This window comes from Zootoca vivipara, chromosome 11, assembly GCF_963506605.1.
Source record: "Zootoca vivipara chromosome 11, rZooViv1.1, whole genome shotgun sequence".
Lineage (NCBI taxonomy): Eukaryota > Metazoa > Chordata > Lepidosauria > Squamata > Lacertidae > Zootoca > Zootoca vivipara.
In genome coordinates this window covers 43,673,010-43,690,823 of record NC_083286.1, presented here as the reverse complement: position 1 = coordinate 43,690,823, position 17,814 = coordinate 43,673,010, and the positions used below count along the sequence as shown (strand labels likewise).

The 17,814-nt window shown below is 44.4% G+C and overlaps 1 protein-coding gene across 5 annotated transcripts in view; it reads left to right on the top strand.

Annotated features, from left to right (window-relative positions):
- The window catches only part of PARP8 (poly(ADP-ribose) polymerase family member 8), a 168,811-nt gene that overhangs the window by 63,499 nt on the left and 87,498 nt on the right, over window positions 1-17,814 (top strand). For 4 of the 5 annotated variants that reach the window (XM_035100408.2, XM_060280307.1, XM_060280306.1 and 1 more), the window contains 2 exons: window positions 12,369-12,406; window positions 16,185-16,274. In XM_035100408.2, the coding sequence (XP_034956299.2) occupies window positions 12,369-12,406; window positions 16,185-16,274 (128 nt within the window). The remainder of the gene's footprint in view (window positions 1-12,368; window positions 12,407-16,184; window positions 16,275-17,814) is intronic. The other variant, XM_035100413.2, reaches the window with a different exon arrangement.

The window sequence follows — 17,814 nt, the reverse complement described above, 5'->3', positions numbered from 1 at the left end:
AGGAAATAGAGCTTGATTGCTAAATGGGACGCAGCAAGTCTGGCATTAAAATAAGCATCAAAGATATATACAGTGGCATCGCTAGCCTTCTGGCTGCCCAGGGCAGCAAACCAGAAGGCACCCTGCCGGGGGGGGGGCGGGGCATCCATTACACGTCACAATGCACATGTCACGATGCACACATCGCACTACGGAGCGGGTTGCCGGGGGGCCGTGCTCCAGCGCCTGGATCCGAGGATATGGGCGCTGAAGCGCCGCCGCCGGCAACCCGCTCCGTAGCATGATGTGTGCTTCTTCCTACTCAGGCGGAGCAGCGCTGCCCCCCACAGCCGCGCTGCTCCCCACTGACTGGCGCCCGGGGGGCCCTGCCCCCTCCCCCTATTGCGACGCCCCTGGATATATATGCAAGTTGCTAAAATAAATGAGAAGTTTGTAAAGGACTGTTTCAGCCTTTGGGTGCATAATCTACCAAGAATGGCCCTTTCACAACCTGTACGGACTAAGGCCTGTATGGAAAAGAGTGCCTGGTAGATTACACCCTTCAGCTGATTCTGCCAGTTCAGATATGATGCTCTTGAACTCTTGCGCCCTGTCAGTGTTCTGCATACCAGTGTATATAGGAAGGGTATACTTTGAATTTTCATTTCCCTATTCGTATTTATAAAACATGACACCTTGAGGCTAGCCAGTGTCTACGCCGTTCCTCAGTCTCTAGCAGTTCTTCCCATCATAGACTCGTAAGAATTAGTGATGGGAATCATATGGGTCCATGACCTCGCCAGTGCGGAACTGTTCCATTAATTATACTTTACAGCATTTTCCATTCCACATTTTAATGTTATTGAATGATGCGGCTTCCTTCTCTTCTCTTGGGAAGACTATTTTATGTTTTTGCGATCACTCTAATCAGCCCCATCACACTTGTCTTTAATTTCTCCTTTGGGGAAATCCAGTAAATATGCTAAACCTCTCCTGGTTTCCATACCAGGTTGGGCAGATTTGTTCAGTACTGAGGGCCAGGTCAGAAATGGATCATAAACCAGAGGGCTGCAGCTAAATTAGCATGTTTTACACTGGAAGATGCCAAATGTATGTGACACACACACTCAGCAGTATTATTATTATTATTATTATTATTATTATTATTATTATTATTATTCCGCCCTATACCCCCAGGTCTCAGGGTGGTTCACAGAATAAAATCAGAATACAAAACCACAAAATACATAATTAAAATGAAAACAACAACAACCCAATAACGCGCCCCCCAACACATTTCAAAAGGGCTTAGGGTGTCAATCAAATCAACCAGAGGCCTGCTTAAAAAGGACCGTTTTTGCCTTGGGGAGAGCATTCCACAGACAGGGAGCCACTGCAGAAAAGGCCTGTTCTCATGTTGCCACCCTCCAGACCTCTCGAGGAGGAGGCACACAAAGAATGATAGTCTCCCTTCAGAAGATGATCTCCCTCTGTTCCCTCTATTTCTTTCTCTTAGGGCCTTTGCATATGAAAGAGCATAAGAGCCCTGCTGGATCAGGCCAGTGGCCCATCTCCTCTAGTATCCTGTTCTCACAGTGGCTAAACAGATGCCTGTGGGAAACTCAGAAGCAGGGCCAGAGGGCAACAGCACTCTCTCCCCCGCGATTCCCAGAAACTGGTATTCAGAGTCATACTTCCAGGCCCAAGTGCTGGTTTTCACCTATACTGAAAAGCCTTAAGCGGTTCAGGACTGCAGTACCTCAAGGATGGCCTGGGTTCAATCCTGAGCAGCTCCAAGTAGAGCATGAAACCTTGGAGAGCTGCTGCCAGTCAGTGTAGGCATTACAGAGTCAATATACGATAGCTTCCTATTTTCCTACTAGTCATGTATTGTCGTGAATGATACATATCAGAAACCACTGACAGACCACAATTGCCAACAGGGTTTTATGCGGTATTAGATCTTACGGTTTTATTTATTTATTTATTACTTAAGTTTAGTTCATATTTGATCTACGGACCTTAAACAGCAGCTGCAGTGTGAAGTTATCAAGGCAACCACGGCAGAGGAGAAAAATAACCACAATATACGTGCACACAACATGTGTCTTTTAAAACAAGGGTGTAATAAAACCTGCAAACAATCAGAGATAGTTAAAAATACAGACAACAATTGTGTGGTCTGGCATTGATGGTTATAGCAAGGAACTTGGCTATGTTTTCCATTATAAAAACCCAACAGATTTTTATGTTGTATTAGATCTTATGGTTTATTTGTTTGAAAGAAAGCAGCTCAATATAAATACATTTAAAAAGTGAATTGAATTTTCAATCATTACAAATAACCTAATATTCGACACCTTATGGTCTTATGTTTGCATTTTTGTGTTAATCATTATTGTAGAGACCTTGTTTTTAGGCAGCATATGAATATGTTAAAAGACAAGTAAATAACTTAACATTAAACTGCTAGGCAAAATACCATATTCTGGATAGGACATAGATGCAGATTCACGAGAACTTCTTTATTTGTTTAATACATAATTTCTATTTTAAAACTACAGAAAATTAGACAAAAAAACTCCAGCAAAATCCTTCAGCATGAAACAGAAGGTTTAAAAATCATGTGGACATTAAACAACTTTTGTTGACTAGTGCAAATATGTGAGTGCAGGAGGTCAGGTGACTATTTCAAAGAAAGGGCACCCTAACAGAGAAGTCCTCATCCCCAGTCACCACCTGTTTCACCTAAGATGGTCATCCATAGGAGGGTCTCCATTACCTAAATGTATGAGCAGGTTGGTGTGGTATTTCAGTTGCTGCCTCTTCTTCCATTTACGAGATTTCTCATAGAATCATAGAATTGTAGTGTTGGAAGGAACTCAACTCATCTAATCTGACTCTCTACAATACAGGAATCCTGCCCACTGCCATCCCAGGGTGGGCTTGAACTACCAACCTTCTGGTTAACAGCCAGATGCAGTGACCCATTGTGCCACATAGGTGTTCCTTTGGGTACCCAGTGCCCAAGTCATATAGGGCCATACTTCAGTAGTATGCTTTGCATGAAGAAGATCCAATTTTCACACTCCAGCATCTCTAGGTTAAGAAACGCTCTTTTCTGAAACACTGGCTAGCCACTGCAAGTCACCGTTGACCCAAAATAGCCAATGTATTACCCCCACCACCACCACACCCCAGATATTGTTGGATTCCAACTTCCATCAGCCCCAACCAGAATGGCCGATGGTCAGAGATGTTGGGCAAGAAGCAGAGATCACCAGTATCGAAGCAATGATTCTTCAACATCAACTTTGTTGGACTGGTCATGTGGTGTGGATGCCTGATTATCATCTTCCAAAGCAACTACTCTATTTAAAACTTTAAAAAATGGAAAGTGTAATGCTGGTGGTCAACAAAAGAGGTTTAAAGACTCTCTCACCAACAATTGGGAAACACTGGCTTGTGAGTGCTTCAATTGGAGAACAACCTTTACCAAAGGTGTCATGGACTTTGAAGACAATCGAACTCAGGACAAAAGCGAGAAACACGCTAAGAGGAGGGAATGTTTGGCAAACTCACCATGGAACCCCCTGGAAACTCCACTGTGGAAGGATGTATGGATCCTCCACAGTCACCGACGGACACACTGTTAAGGCCATGTTCATGGAAGCCAATCTTACTCAGCTATGAGTGATCATCAAAGAAGAAGAAGAATACTACTATATAGACCCAACAATCAGATTTGATTTCTGTGTATGTCTTGCATGCCCTCATTACAAATAATTTTTCTTCTGGATTTGTTTCTACATCTATTCATTAGCTCTACCACCACCATCACTGCTGTTATCCATTTCATACTCCTTGGGATACACTGAGGTTATTGCTTCCTGAATTCTCTCCAATTGGTGTGATGTATTTATGGCACTGGGACTCCTGGCATCTATTGCAGACGTTTTAAGCTGTATTTTGCCTCCATCCTACAGACCTGGACTGTCTCTGAAATTTATACTTGTGGCCAACAATATAATGCAGGCTTTCAGTTTAACTACTGCTGTTGGGTGCTTTATTGTGGCATAAAAGGTAGCAGGGTCCTGCTTCATTAAAAAAGGAAAACCAATGCAAGATGGGGCTTTGTGCGCCAACCCAAATCTCTCGCTTTCTCTCTCCCTCTCTGGATCTACCAGGATGTCAAAACTTAAAATGATGCCATTGGGTGCTCATTTTAAAAACCAGGAGCTCAAATAGGAACATATTTTTTGATACTTCCTCATTATATATGCATATGCATATACAATCAATTTCAATAGATTTTTTAAAAAACACGCATTTTGATTGCTTCTTTTCCATCTTTCAGATTGGTCAAATTCTCTAAGCTGCCTTCAGATTAAGATAATGGATGTTTGCCAGCCTTCTCATGGTCCTGATTTAACTGCTCTCCTATTTCTAGTGTTACTAACTATCTGCAACTGCTGGGAACTGGTGCAGTGTTGACCACAGGCTGGTCTTTATATATAGTTTCAGACAGAATTTTTATTTTTATTTTTTTAGCGGGATACTGACTTCCTTAGACATTTATGACTTCTTTTATTTCCAAGCGGGACTATCAGTGGCTTGTGCTTAAAGAAAAATAAAACGAAGAACAACAAATTCATGTATGTACCCCCCCCCCCAAAAAAGCTGGATCCTGTAAGCTTATGTATGCAAAGGTGCTTAATTGGCTTATTTTGCATAATTTATTTGTCTTCTGTCATGGTGAGAAAGGAGTGTGGTATTATGCAGAGCAGTGAAGCCTGACCCTGTGACCACAGGACTTTCTACTTCCCATCTGGTTTCTGTTCTGCTTTCCCCATTCACATTAACCCTGTGCATTATGACCTTTGTGCATTTATCCCTCTGAACCTGTGATACTGGACAGGTCACTTCACTGACCTAACTTCTTTTCTTTTCTTTTCTTCTCTCCCTATGGCAGTACTGTAGTCCTTAAATAGTGATTATGCAATGAATGGAACGACATTGCAATACTGTGTTGTCCAATGAGATTTGACTGCAGCGGGGATGGGGAAACCCTCTCCCCATCCAACCCTGCCCCTTGTGCAGTAAACGGGCTTCGGGGGGGGGAGTCTCCCATTGGCTTCAATGGGTGGACGGTGTATGTGAGAGTGGGACGAAGAGACAGTGAATGAATCGGTGCACGCATGAATGAACAGGTGTGTGTCATGTATGGGAATGAATGAAAATAGGGACATCCTGCTATACCCTCCAGTATTTCTCTGATGAAAATAGGGACGTCCTAAGGAAAAGCGGGACATTCCGGGATCAAATCAGAAACCGGGACGGCCTATGTAAATCCGGGACTGTCCCTGGAAAATAGGGGTGCTTGGAGGGTGTGTGGGTGTTATGTGTGGATGTGTTTGAATAGGTATGTTTGGATATGAGGAAGGGAGAGTTTTGTGCAGTCCCACTGGTCTGCTTCCTCGATATATATATATACCCTGTTTCTCATATTTTAAGACATACCCATAAAATAAGCCATAGCAGGATTTTTAAGCATTCAAGGAATATAAGCCATACCCCGAAAATAAGACATACTGATAGGCGCAGCAGCAATGCCGGCCGCGGCAGGAGGAGGAGGAAAAAAATAAGACATCCCTTGAAAATAAGCCATAGTGTGTTTTTTTGAGGAAAAAATAAATATAAGACATGTCTTATAATATGAGAAACACGGTATTGATCATCCACACATTGGTACGTGAATGATAAAAACCTATATTTGTAGGTTAACTGCTACCAGGTTGTTTTTGCTTTACTTTTAAGTTGGCATTCTTAATATGCCAAACAGCATACATAGTGTCAACATTCTGTTCTTAGGTGGTGCAGCTGCAGAATGTACATATTATCCTGCCATACACTGACCTTCTTCTGCATTGCTGGCTGGCTGTTGTCGTTTATCTTTTCCATAGTGCCTGCAACGTACACCAGGTACTTGCAAATCCTCTTTTTACTGCTGCCACTTTTGCTGTTGGCTTTTGTGGCTGCAATCCTGCACCCTTCATGAGTGGATTGCAGGGAGCTCAGCAACTCCCAGGGAGAGCAAGCACAACACTCATCTCCAAGCTGCTGCAGCTCTGGTCATTACACAGCATTTGGTAATCAACGCTGTTCTTGAGCCGGGAGTGGGGGACGATCACAGACTTTGTGGTTGTGTGAGTAAGGCTGAGTCTCCCTAAGGTCTCCCTAAGTGAAAATAAACATGAAAGAGAGTGAAAATATATAGAAGGTAGTGCTTTTCAGAATGATGATAAAGGAACCGAGCAACTCATAACAGCAAATGTTCGCTGGCTATTGGCAATGTGTTAGGAACTTTGGAGACCAGGACTAGAAAAAAAAAGTGCTGTGCCATTGAGAGACAGCCAAAATTGAGTTGTTGTTTTCCCCCCCTATTTTATCGCACATTTATAACTATCTACTTGTCATTTCATTTCTTATTGTACAAATTACAGAGAGAATAATTGGAAATGTTGTTTTTATAGTAGCATGCTGGGTTTTTTCGTATCTTTACATATTTTCTTTATGTAATTTTTGTGTGAATTTTTATACTTTATGTATCTTCTATGCGTATTCTTTTTTGTATATCTTGTTCTCATATTTTAAAGCATTAAAATAATAAAGAATAATATTAAAAGAGAAAGAGAGAGAGAGAGAGAGAGAGAGAGAGCCAAAATTGAGTTGGGGCAAAAAAGGTCTCACTAGATGGCCTGAGCTGATTGACAGTGTTGAGCAGATTACCTGGAAAAGGTGGTGGTTTTAAAGCAGAGGCTAGATAGCCCCTTTTATGACAAGGGGTTTGTCTAGCTGAACTTTCAGGTTGTTTCCAACTTTATGTTTCTAGATCAGGGGTAGGCAACCTAAGGCCCATGACCCACAAGTGGCCCATGGGGGTCGTTTAACCGGCCCATGAGCCACCCCCGAACTGAGCCACCCACTCAATGAGTCCCTGCATGCTGCGCTAAACCGGTGCAGCATGGCACGGGGACTCGCTTCCGCGGTGCTGGAAATCGCATCTGTGCAGACGCAGATGCCGAAAATTGTGGGTGCCCATGCATTCTGGACCACGGAGGGATCTCCGCTGGAGTGAACTGGCCCAGGTGAGGTAAACCTTGCGAACTAGGACCGGCCCTATGGGCAGGCTGGGTGGTGCAGGGTGCCAGGCCGCCAGGGGGCGCTGTGAAATGGGGCGGGGGGCGCGCCGGAGCGATCCGTCGCACCACGGCGCCAGGGTGCCAGATATACTTAAGACGGCCCTGTTGCCAACCCCTGTGCTAGATCTTGATTCACCCCTAGCAATTGCTCATCCTTCCTTTGGGAGAGGCCAGAATTTTCGAGAAGCCTTCACTGTTGTTGAGAAGTAAGGAAAACTTTTTACCAGATTGGTTTGACTAGTGAATATGACCTTCCAAGGTGCTGTCGTCCCAATGCCCTAAACAAGTGACTGTTGGCAGCGAGGCTATAAACAGCATCTTAGAAGTGGGATTGCTGTGAGCTTGTCTTGTAGTGGAAACTTTGCAAAACAGAGGTGGCTGTGCAACAGAAGCTTGCCACCGGTCCATTTGCATGGCATGTTAATTCAAGCATCAATTTACAAGTGATACTTGCCATTTAGTTCACTTGTGGTTGAGTCACATGGACAAGCTAACTGTGAGAATTATTCTTAGTGAAAAATGCAAATGTTCAGTAACTTTGACTCAGCATCTGTGTTCCAACAAGAGGCCCTGTATCAAAGGAGGGGGTTGAAAAAGTTTCAACGCATGACTGGCTTCTTGCGCATGTATCAGGCATCTGTGGTTTAGTTCATCAGCCCAAAGAATGACAAATTTGCTTATGGACAGTCTAGGTATTACAGAGCATATATCACCTCACCCCTTGCCCAGGTTCTCATAAGGCAGCTTCTCAGCTCCCTGTAGGCAGTAGCTGTGACATTAGGCTTGAGATATTGAGCCACTGGAAAGCTTTTTGTCTATGCCAGGCATCCCCAAACTGCGGCCCTCCAGATGTTTTGGCCTACAACTCCCATGATCCCTAGCTAACAGGACCAGTGGTTGGGGAAGATGGGAATTGCAGTCCAAAAATCTGGAGGGCCGAAGTTTGGGGATGCCTGGTCTATGCCGTGAATATGGGATAAGCTAGAGGCTATATATAAATCACACTGTGCATCATGCAAGATTCCACTTCAGGATATCTGTAACACATCATTAATTTACTGATTTCCAGTAACAATAAGTGCAAAAATGATCTAGGCCAGAAAAGCCCCCCTTTTTTATTTCACTGATCTTTCTCCAGAAACAATAGTAGAGTCATCCAGTTCAATATTCCAGCCTGTTTTCTATTTTAGCTGCTCTGAACTGAGTTGGAATTCTCTTTAAACAATGAGTGACACCCATCACTAGAGTAAACCCATCCAATTCCATGAATTCAAGTTGCTTACAGCAATTGATTTCAGCTAGCTTACTCTTAAGTTTGAATAATACTGGATAGTACTCAGTATCCCTAGCCACCTATTCTGTATCACTCATACAAAGTATGTTCAAAGGTGAAGGAAAAATTATTTGTCCTAGGTCAGTGGTTCTCAAACTTTGTTTCTTTGATGATCACTATTTTGATCAGAGTTGTGGACTCTCCTTCCTTGGAGGTTTTTAAGCAGAGGTTGGATGGCTATCTGTCATGGATGCTTTAGCTGAGATTCCTACATTGCAGGGGTTGGACTAGGTGTCCCTTGGTGTCCCTTTCAACTCTACAATTCTATGCCTTGCTTTTTCTTGGTGGACCACCACCCTTTCTTATCTCACCACTATCAAATGGAGCGGAGATTCACATGGCCCTTCTTGACTTCTCCCCCCTCTGCTGCAACCAAATTCTAACTGGTTCCATTCCTTCTATTCTTTGGTGTTTCCGTTGTTGGCACTTGACTTGCTATGAATTGGCAGATTACTTGGATGGCTTTGAAAGAGGATTAGAGGAATTTATGGCGAACAAGGCTACCAGCAGTGATAGAAATGTCCTACCTCCAGTGATGGAGACAGCTTCTGAATACACATGTGTCTAGGCAGAGCTGAGAAATACTTACGGGTGAAATTATGGAGAGCTTGATGGACCCGTGGTCTGACTTGACATAAGTCATCTTTCTATGCTCATATTATAAGACCCTACAAATATTGGATCCATTGTTGATTTAGAATAATAAGTGGGGCAAGGGAAGCTTTCTTCCCCTAAGAACTCTTCCTCTTTAAGCAAAACAGATCAAAGCAAGCACCTATCATTTTCACAGGGTGCTGAAACTGCAGAGTCTACTTGGGGGACATTATGACGTTTGTTTAATATTTAATGTAAATAATTCTTTAAGCTTTCCATAGGCAACAAAACAAGCAGTGCGCACAGTCTTCCTACTAAGCAGTAAGAAGACTGAACTAGTGCAAAAATAAGAAATGGTGGCACCCAACAGCTGTACAAGTACCCATGCAGAAAGAGTCAGCAGTTTTAGGCGAGACTCAGCTCATGCCATCAATTTCACAGACTCTGCTGTTTGCATTACCTGGAATAGTTGCTGCAAATTTTCGGAAAGAGGTCATCGATTGATTTAATTTCACCCTGTACATTTCTAAAAATCCTCTCCAATGAAAGTGGGCATTTTTCCTGGCACCAGGAACATTTTTTTTATTAGTATTACTAAAATTACTGAATATTCTTAAAGCGCCAGTAATGCATCATTTATCTTATTTAAAGTTCTCTCTCAAGCACCTCTGGGCTCATGTGCTCACCCCCTCCCACTTTTGCCCTAGCTGTGTGGAGGAACATGAGAGGTTAGTTTCCACCTTGGATTAGTTTGTTGTGTCAGCTGAACCTGGCAATCTGTCGTTAATCTGAACTATGGTTTGTTGGAAACAAGTCAACTTCAAAGCATGGGTTATGGAGCTGGCAGCCCATAGTTGACATGAACCACAGTTTAAGGTTCAGATGTAATGCTAAACTATGGTAAATTTAAATTAAAAGTGAAGCTTCCTATCTGTTCTTTGCAGCTGCACCGGAAGAAGAGGGGAAGGGGGTGGGGTTGTAAGCCCAAAACTCATTGTGGCTTCTTCTTATCACACTTCAGTGTGATTTATTGTGACGCCTGAATGCAGCCAAATTATTTTTCCGCAATTTAACCTTTGATTACATTCCATTGGTTTATGCATAGCATATAATTCATGTTGTGTTTTATGCAATTCTGGATCATACCTGCCAAGTTGCTGTCAGAGAAATAAGGGACCGGGCTGGAAGTAGCAGACTGGAAGTAGCGCTGCCGCCATTTTGGAACTGGGCGGAGCATGCTCAGAAGTGACTTTTGATGCTGCTTTGCCCAGTTCCAAAATGGCCGTCACGCCAGAAGTCGCACTGCAGCCATTTTGGAACTGGGCAGAGCAGCATCAAAAGTCGCTTCTGAGCATGCTCCACCCAGTTCCAAAATGGCCGCCACTCCAGAATAAACCGGGGGAAAACAAAAAAAATCCGTTTTTTCAGCTAGGAACAGCTGGAAAAACGGGGATTTCCCGGGGAATACGGGAGACTTGGCAGCTATGTTCTGGATTCTGAACACAGTTGTGAACATATTCCTTTACATGGTACCCACAGCCTAGTACATCATTTGCGTCCCATGGTAAAAGCCAGACATACTCTTAATGTATGGAAGGGTAGATAGTGATGCTCAGTCTCCCCCCTTTGAAAGTCTGAGGCTAGAGTAATTTTGCCAGGATTCAGATCCAACTTTAGCTACTATGGCACCAGTTGATGAGAAAATTTACACACGCACGGTCATCATCATTGGTTGTAGTATCAGATGCTGCAATGAATGTGGCATTGCAGGTTACTGGTAATCACCACTTTTAATATTGCCAAGTGCCATTTAAACACAATACTGTCCAATAGCCAGACTTCATATAATGGACTGAAAGTGGAGTCCATCATTGTTTTGTGGGATGCACCTCTTTTGCTGAATCTATACTGTTCTGTTCCGGCTGGAATGGTTTCACTTGCTTTACTTATCTTTTTTTTTTAATAACTATAATTGTTTTCTTTTTATAAATGTGTATTATACTGTTATGACTGGCCATAGGACAAGCATCCCCAAACTGTAGCCCTCCAGATGTTTTGGCCTACAACTCCCATGATCCCTAGCTAACAGGACCAGTGGTCGGGGAAGATGGGAATTGTAGTCCAAAACATCTGGAGGGCCGAAGTTTGGGGATGCCTGCCATAGGACCTTATGGGGAAGAGTGGGAGATATTGCTAGTGAGGATGGATAATACTGAGCTCAGTGGACCAATAGTCTGACTTAAGGAGAACAGTTGTAGCTCAGTGGATCTTCTTTTGCATGCAGAAGCTCTCGGGGCCATTCCCCAACACCTCCAGATAGGAATACTCATTGTCTGAAATCCTAGAGAACCGCTGGCAGTCATTGTAGACCATTGGTTTTCAGCCAGTGGGTTGGTACTCATCATGGCCTGATCTAAGATGAGTCATAGTAGCGAGACTGCCACCATACAAAAGCGAGTTATAAAAACACACAGAGATGGGTCCAAAAACACACGTTTGGATTAAAGGTGGGTCTGAAAAAAGGCTGAAGACTTTTGGTGTAGACAAAGGTGAGCTAGGTAGACTGATAATTTGAGTCAGTATAGGTTTGCTTTCTGGAGACTAATACATAAGGAACAAGCCATGGCATGTTCTTTCAGGAAGAAAAGCATGTCACACAGATTGCAGGATGATTCATTTCCCTCACTCTCTCAAAAAAAGACCCAAAGACAGTACAGTAAGTGAATGATAGCTGTCATTGAAGGGACAGGCTGCTCCTTCACCAGTTGTGCTCATAGGTTTGGGTCCAAAGGCTGCAGTACATGTAACTGCAGACTGCAGGCTATAAGAGAGCAGCAGTGAAAGAACTCGTAAATCTTTGCAGGGACTTTGCTCGTAAGTGATTTGTAGGTTGCAGCCCTAATATGTTTTCCTTTAGAAATAAAAATAAAAAAGACAAGAGAGAAGAGACGGTGCAGAAATACTACTCTGAGCTCATGAGCAGTCAATCTTCATTCTTCCTCTTTCCCCGCCTCCCTGAAATGTGGTTTTGGATTAGAGTGGCAGCACACTTTTGGGGGGTGGGGGTGGGGAAGCAGTGCTAGCACTGTGTTTGGTTATTTAGTCATTTATTTGCATGGCATGCTCTGAAAGTTGTCACACTAGTAGCCTTACAGAGCTGTCAGAAATCTATAAATAAACATTGACAGTTCAGTGCAATTATCCCCCCCCCCCGCTTCTTACAGTCTTCCTTATCTATCTTTCCTTTTTCTTTTAAACAGCATATCCTATTCGGTGCACGTCTCTGAGGATTATCCAGGTAAAGTGCTACTTTCCGTGCCGCTGCTTGTTTTTGGTTTTTTTTAAAAAAGATTGTGCTGAAGGCATTTGAAACACCATTATTTTGCCCCTGCATCACCTTTGTGCTAATCACATTTCATTAGCCACTTCATTTGCACTGTTATTTCTGTTTTTCTGCCTTCGTTTGTAGGCAGGGTGAGAATGAAGGAATCCAATTTGTGGAAGGCTGTGAGAGAGAGGATGTGCTTAAGTGTGTGTGTGTGTGTGTGTGTGTGTGTGTGTGTGAGAGAGAGAGAGAGAGAGAGAGAGAGAGAGAGAGAGAGAGAGAGAGAGAGAATGTTCTCTGCCTACAGCCATCAATGATGGGGTAATCTACTGCCAATGTAACTAAAGGGCCCACTCTCTGATCTCATTCAGAAGCTAAAGAGAGTTTCTAATCTTCATGTCTCACTTGATAACACATGGACAATGTTTCATAAAGGCTTGAGGGGCTCAGATCTTTTGCACAAATCTTTGCCTCTCTTACCACGCTGTGATTCGTATGCCACTGGCGAAGTGGTTTGCTAAGTGAAACAATCAAAGGCCACTGTGTGGTGCTAGAGTGGAAGGGAATTTTCCTAGTGGGAGGGGGCAGTGGGTGCGTGGGACAGGAGTGCATGATCGCTGAGGAGATAGTCTCCAAGGCACAAGCGCTACTATCCACAGAGGTGACTCTCCACTCAGCAGCGGGGCTGTCTGTAGTACCCTGCACCTCCTCCTTAATGGTTAGGGCAGGAATTCCTTCCACGTTGCCATGACAGAAGCTGCCAGAGGTTTCACCTACAAAGTCACTTGAACGGCCACTGTTGATGAGTGGATTCTTCTATCATCTCATCCTCCCTCCTCCAAGATTCGCATTGTTCTTCCTTCTGGTCTTGCATTCCTTTCTTTGGAGCTGCAGGTTTTGCAGTTGGAGGTCATGGGTGCTGACAGCAATGTCTGCACCCAGTATCTCAGGCTAAGCAAGGCAGCCGGCCCAGTGCAGCTTTGTTTCAGTTCAGTTGGCAGGCTGGCCTAGGCTGGCCTGGGGTGTGAGCAGAATCAAGGGCATGTGTGCTCTGCTTGCCTTGCTTCCACCTGCAGTCACTTTACAGGGTTTCCCAAACTTGCTGTTTTTTGGACTACAACTCCCATCATCCCTAGCTAGCAGAACCAGTTGTCAGGGATGATGGGAATTGTAGTCCAAAAACCTCTGGCGACTGAAGATTGGGAAACCCTGCTTTAGATGATTGATTTAGAAGAGGATTGGAATAATTCATGAAGGCTATGGCTGCTGGTTGTGATTGCTTTATATATTCCAGGATCAGGGGTGGCATACATACCAGCTGCCAACAATGGGAGAGTGCCATTGCACTCATGCCCTCATTTCCTGCATCACAGGGGGGTGGACTAGATGACCCTCCCAACTCTACAATTCTGTGATTCTACGCCCTGCTTGTGGAAGCCCCATAGACACCCAGCTGTTCACTGTGGGAACCAGGAGCTGCTCTTGATAGGCCTCTGACATCATCTGGCTTCTCTTAGCATTCCTGATTGTTGATATGCTCTATGCAAACAATACAACTAATTATAGGAATAAAACGATTGCAATCCACAACTCCGACCACAATAAGGCAGCAATCCTAAGCCCACTGACATGGGAGTAAGCCCAACTGAATTCAGTAGGATTGACTTCTAAGTAGACTTGGTTGGGATTGTGTTGTAAGCCTCCTAAACGTTCTTGTAAGAAGGTGTTTATATATACAGTGGTACCTCGACATACGAATGACTCAACTTCCGAAGGTTTCGACTTACGAAGTCGGCAAACCCGGAGGTCTTTTCACCGCGTGCGCATTCTGCGCCTGCGCAAAGCACAAAATTGCACTTCACGCATGCACACAATGGACGCTTTGACAATCAAAAGCTTCGACTTACGAAGAGCGCTGCGGAACGGATCGCCTTCGTAAGTCGAGGCACCACTGTATAGAGGGGGGGGAAGGGAGGGAGAGGGGAGAAGTGTTAAGGCTATATACCGTATTTTCCCGTGTATAAGACGATATTTTCCCCCATTTTTTTTAAGTTTCAAATTTGGGGTTGTCTTATACATGGAATGTTGCAATTAAATATATAAATGAATACATGCTGCCATCTATATTCTTTTCCCCCAGCCTCCCCTCACTATTGGCCTCACCACAAACTCTGGTCTGGTACTCCTCCCCCCCCAGATGCCCCCACTCTGGACATTGTCCCTTCCACCCGGTTGCCTCAGCCACCCCCTGGCTACCCAGACGCCCCATTCCCCAAGCACACTCACTCAGGCAGCTCTGGCAGTTGTAGCTCCTCAATCAGCATTCGCATCTGCTGGTGATCATGGAGTAAATATGGTACATACCGTAAATATTGAGACAAAAGTCACTTTGGACTCGCAGCTGTCCATGGAGGCGCATTCTGGATTAGTTGTAGTTTCCGGGTCACCTTCAAAGGTAGCCCTACATAGAGCTCATTGCAGTAGTCCAAGCGAGAGATAACCAGAGCATGCACCACTCTGGCGAGACAGTCCGCAGGCAGATAGGGTCTCAGCCTGCGTACCAGATGAAGCTGGTAAGCAGCTGCCCTGGACACAGAATTGTCCTGCACCTCCATGGACAGCTGTGAGTCCAAAGTGACTCCCAGGCTGCGCACCTGGTCCTTCAGGGGAGTCCTCCACACCCACCCGCCTCCTGTTCTCCCAAAACAGTACTTTTGTCTTGTCAGGATTCAACCTCAATCAATAAAATATCAAAGTTGTTCCGTTTGGGGTTTAAAATGTTTATTTCTTAATTTGGGGCTCAAAAAAAGAGGGGGTAGTCTTATACATGGGGTCATCTTATACATGGAAAAATACGGTGTGTGTGCAACCTTAACTTTAGTATGTTTTTCAGAGTGCATGGGGGAAATCTTTACAGCACACATGCAAGCTAACAATACACATAGTGGAAACTAAAAGTCCCATTACTGAGAATCAATACAATATAGCACACTGACTCTTTTAGGAGCCCTTTAGGAGTCATTATAGTTTAAAGAGTAGGTTCCAATGAATAACTGCTTGACCCTATTGCCAGCAGATAGAGAGCACCCATCCTTCACTTACTGAACCCAGGAAGGGTGGAACTTTCTCCCCTGAACAGTGTGTTCATGTGCCTTTGCAAAGGCTGTGTGCCAACACCAAGGTGTGCCCTGGTAGGGACAAGATGAAGTAAATCAAAATTAATGGGTATCTTTGTTTCAGGTTTTATTATATCCTGAATCCTTAAACCAAATAAATCAAAGAGAAATGGGTTCAGGTGGTGGTGGGGGAACCATTTTCTAGTTTGAGTTTCTAGATGAGACTGAAAATCAATGAACAGCTAGAAAAAAAAGAGTAGTTTAAGGCTTCAACTAAGTGGGTTATGGATTGCAGCCTAAATCTATACAACTGATTATTGAGTATGCTTTTATTATGTATTTCTCAGAGGCAAGGAAAGGCTGTTTCCCACAGTTTGGCTTTCTGACTTTGGCATGTCAAAGCTAGTGCAGGGCTGCAGTTTTTTTCCTACAGGGTTTCTAGGGCTCAGGATTTGAATTGCAGGTATCTACTGCTGGGCTGGGGGGCAGGAACCAGAGAGCTTAACGATGAGCCTGTTTTTATCCTAAAATGATGGACGCACGGCATGGAGTGCTTGGGGAGTGTATGTAATCTTTGCACATTAAATCCTTATACACATTAAATTCATTTGTTGTTTTTCTTTTTCCTTTTACAGACAATACCTACGTGTCCAGTTCAGATAATGATGAAGATGTATTAGTTACAACAGAGCCAATTCCAATAATTTTCCACCAAATTTCTACAGGTAATGCTGAGATGACCCAAGTCTGTATCTTGTGATGCACTGAAGAAGTGGGAATGCTTGGCTTTGGCAGTGGAAAGCTCCTTAAACCATGGAAGATCTGTTCAACCACCCCCAAGGCTTATCAAAAGGCAAAAGAGAGAGAGAAAAGCATTGTCTTATACCAATGATAATTCAGTTGTTAGTCGGGGCAATCCATTCCTGACTCCCTACCAGCTGACTGATGCAACTTCTATTAAGGATGGCTGGTGATACCTAGAACTTGGCCAGGTGTAATTTAACAGAGGTTAAAGATATGTATTCATATAAGAAGAGGAGCCAGTCAGCAGTGCCACCCTGCCCACTGCATTGTTGCTGCCGCTTACCAGGACAGTACAGTGGCTGGGTGGCAAGGAAGTCGAGACTGTGTGGGTGCACCAGTAGAAATTCTACTGTTGTGCCAACGCATGTCTGACCTTGTGCCCAGGCGCGTAGCAAGGGAGGGGCGTAGGGGACGGGCCGCCCCTAGCTCCAGTCTGGTGGCGGCAGCACGGGGGCAACGCACAGGGGCAGCGCCCCTGGTCCCTGGCCCACCCCTCGCCGCCACCGCCCAAGTGCTGCCGCCGGCCGAGCACTCTGGTCAAGCAGAGCAGCAGTGCCAACCCGGACAGACTGCCCATGTGCGGACATGCACAGTCCATCCTAGCTTGTCCTGGCGTGTGCGTCGTGATGTCACAACGCATGCGTCAGGACACATGCACACTGGGGAGCGACGCCCCAACCCCAGGGAGCACTGCCCCGGGCAGCCAAGCGGCACTGTTCGCCACTGCTTGTGCCTTCCTTGCCCTGCTTTTGGGAGGGAGGCTGCGTAGCACCATCCCACTGCATTGACTGCTCTTGCATAGTAAGAAACATGAAGGTTGCAGCCAGGACAAAGATATCAGTAAGTAAAGGGATAAGTGTGATTTCAGAATTTTGGCTATTACAATGCCAAAATGTGCTAGGCTAGCTCTGATTGGCCACAGTAAACATAGACCATTTTCTTTACACCTAACTCGTTAGTTTTGTATTTTCCATCAAGACTTAATGGCCATTTTTACGTCCGTGGTTAAGAGTAGAAATTATATTTGGAATACATTCACATTAGCTTTTACAGGAATTGCAATTAAAATCAACAACTCAGATGTGATTAGAACATTTATTCTACAATAGTTTTAAAATAGCACGGTAACACTAGCTGGCAGGAAAATAAAATGTGAGATTTACAAGAGTATGAAATATTAACTTAGGGCTGATACCTCACCATGGGAATGGCACTGGAAACATCCTTCCTGGGGTTTGTTAATCACACCCTCTTTGTAGCATTTTGAGTGCCTCGTCACACAGATCACCACCACCACATTAAGAGGCTCCCCGCCCCCGCCAGATGATTCTGGCAGCCGCAGGCTGGAATGTGAAGATTCTCAGTGGAAGGCGGCAGTACGCAGGGAAGGTGCTCTCTAAACACAGATGGGCACTGAAAATTCAGTGTCTGGAATCTGATTTTTAGCAAAATCCTTGAGGA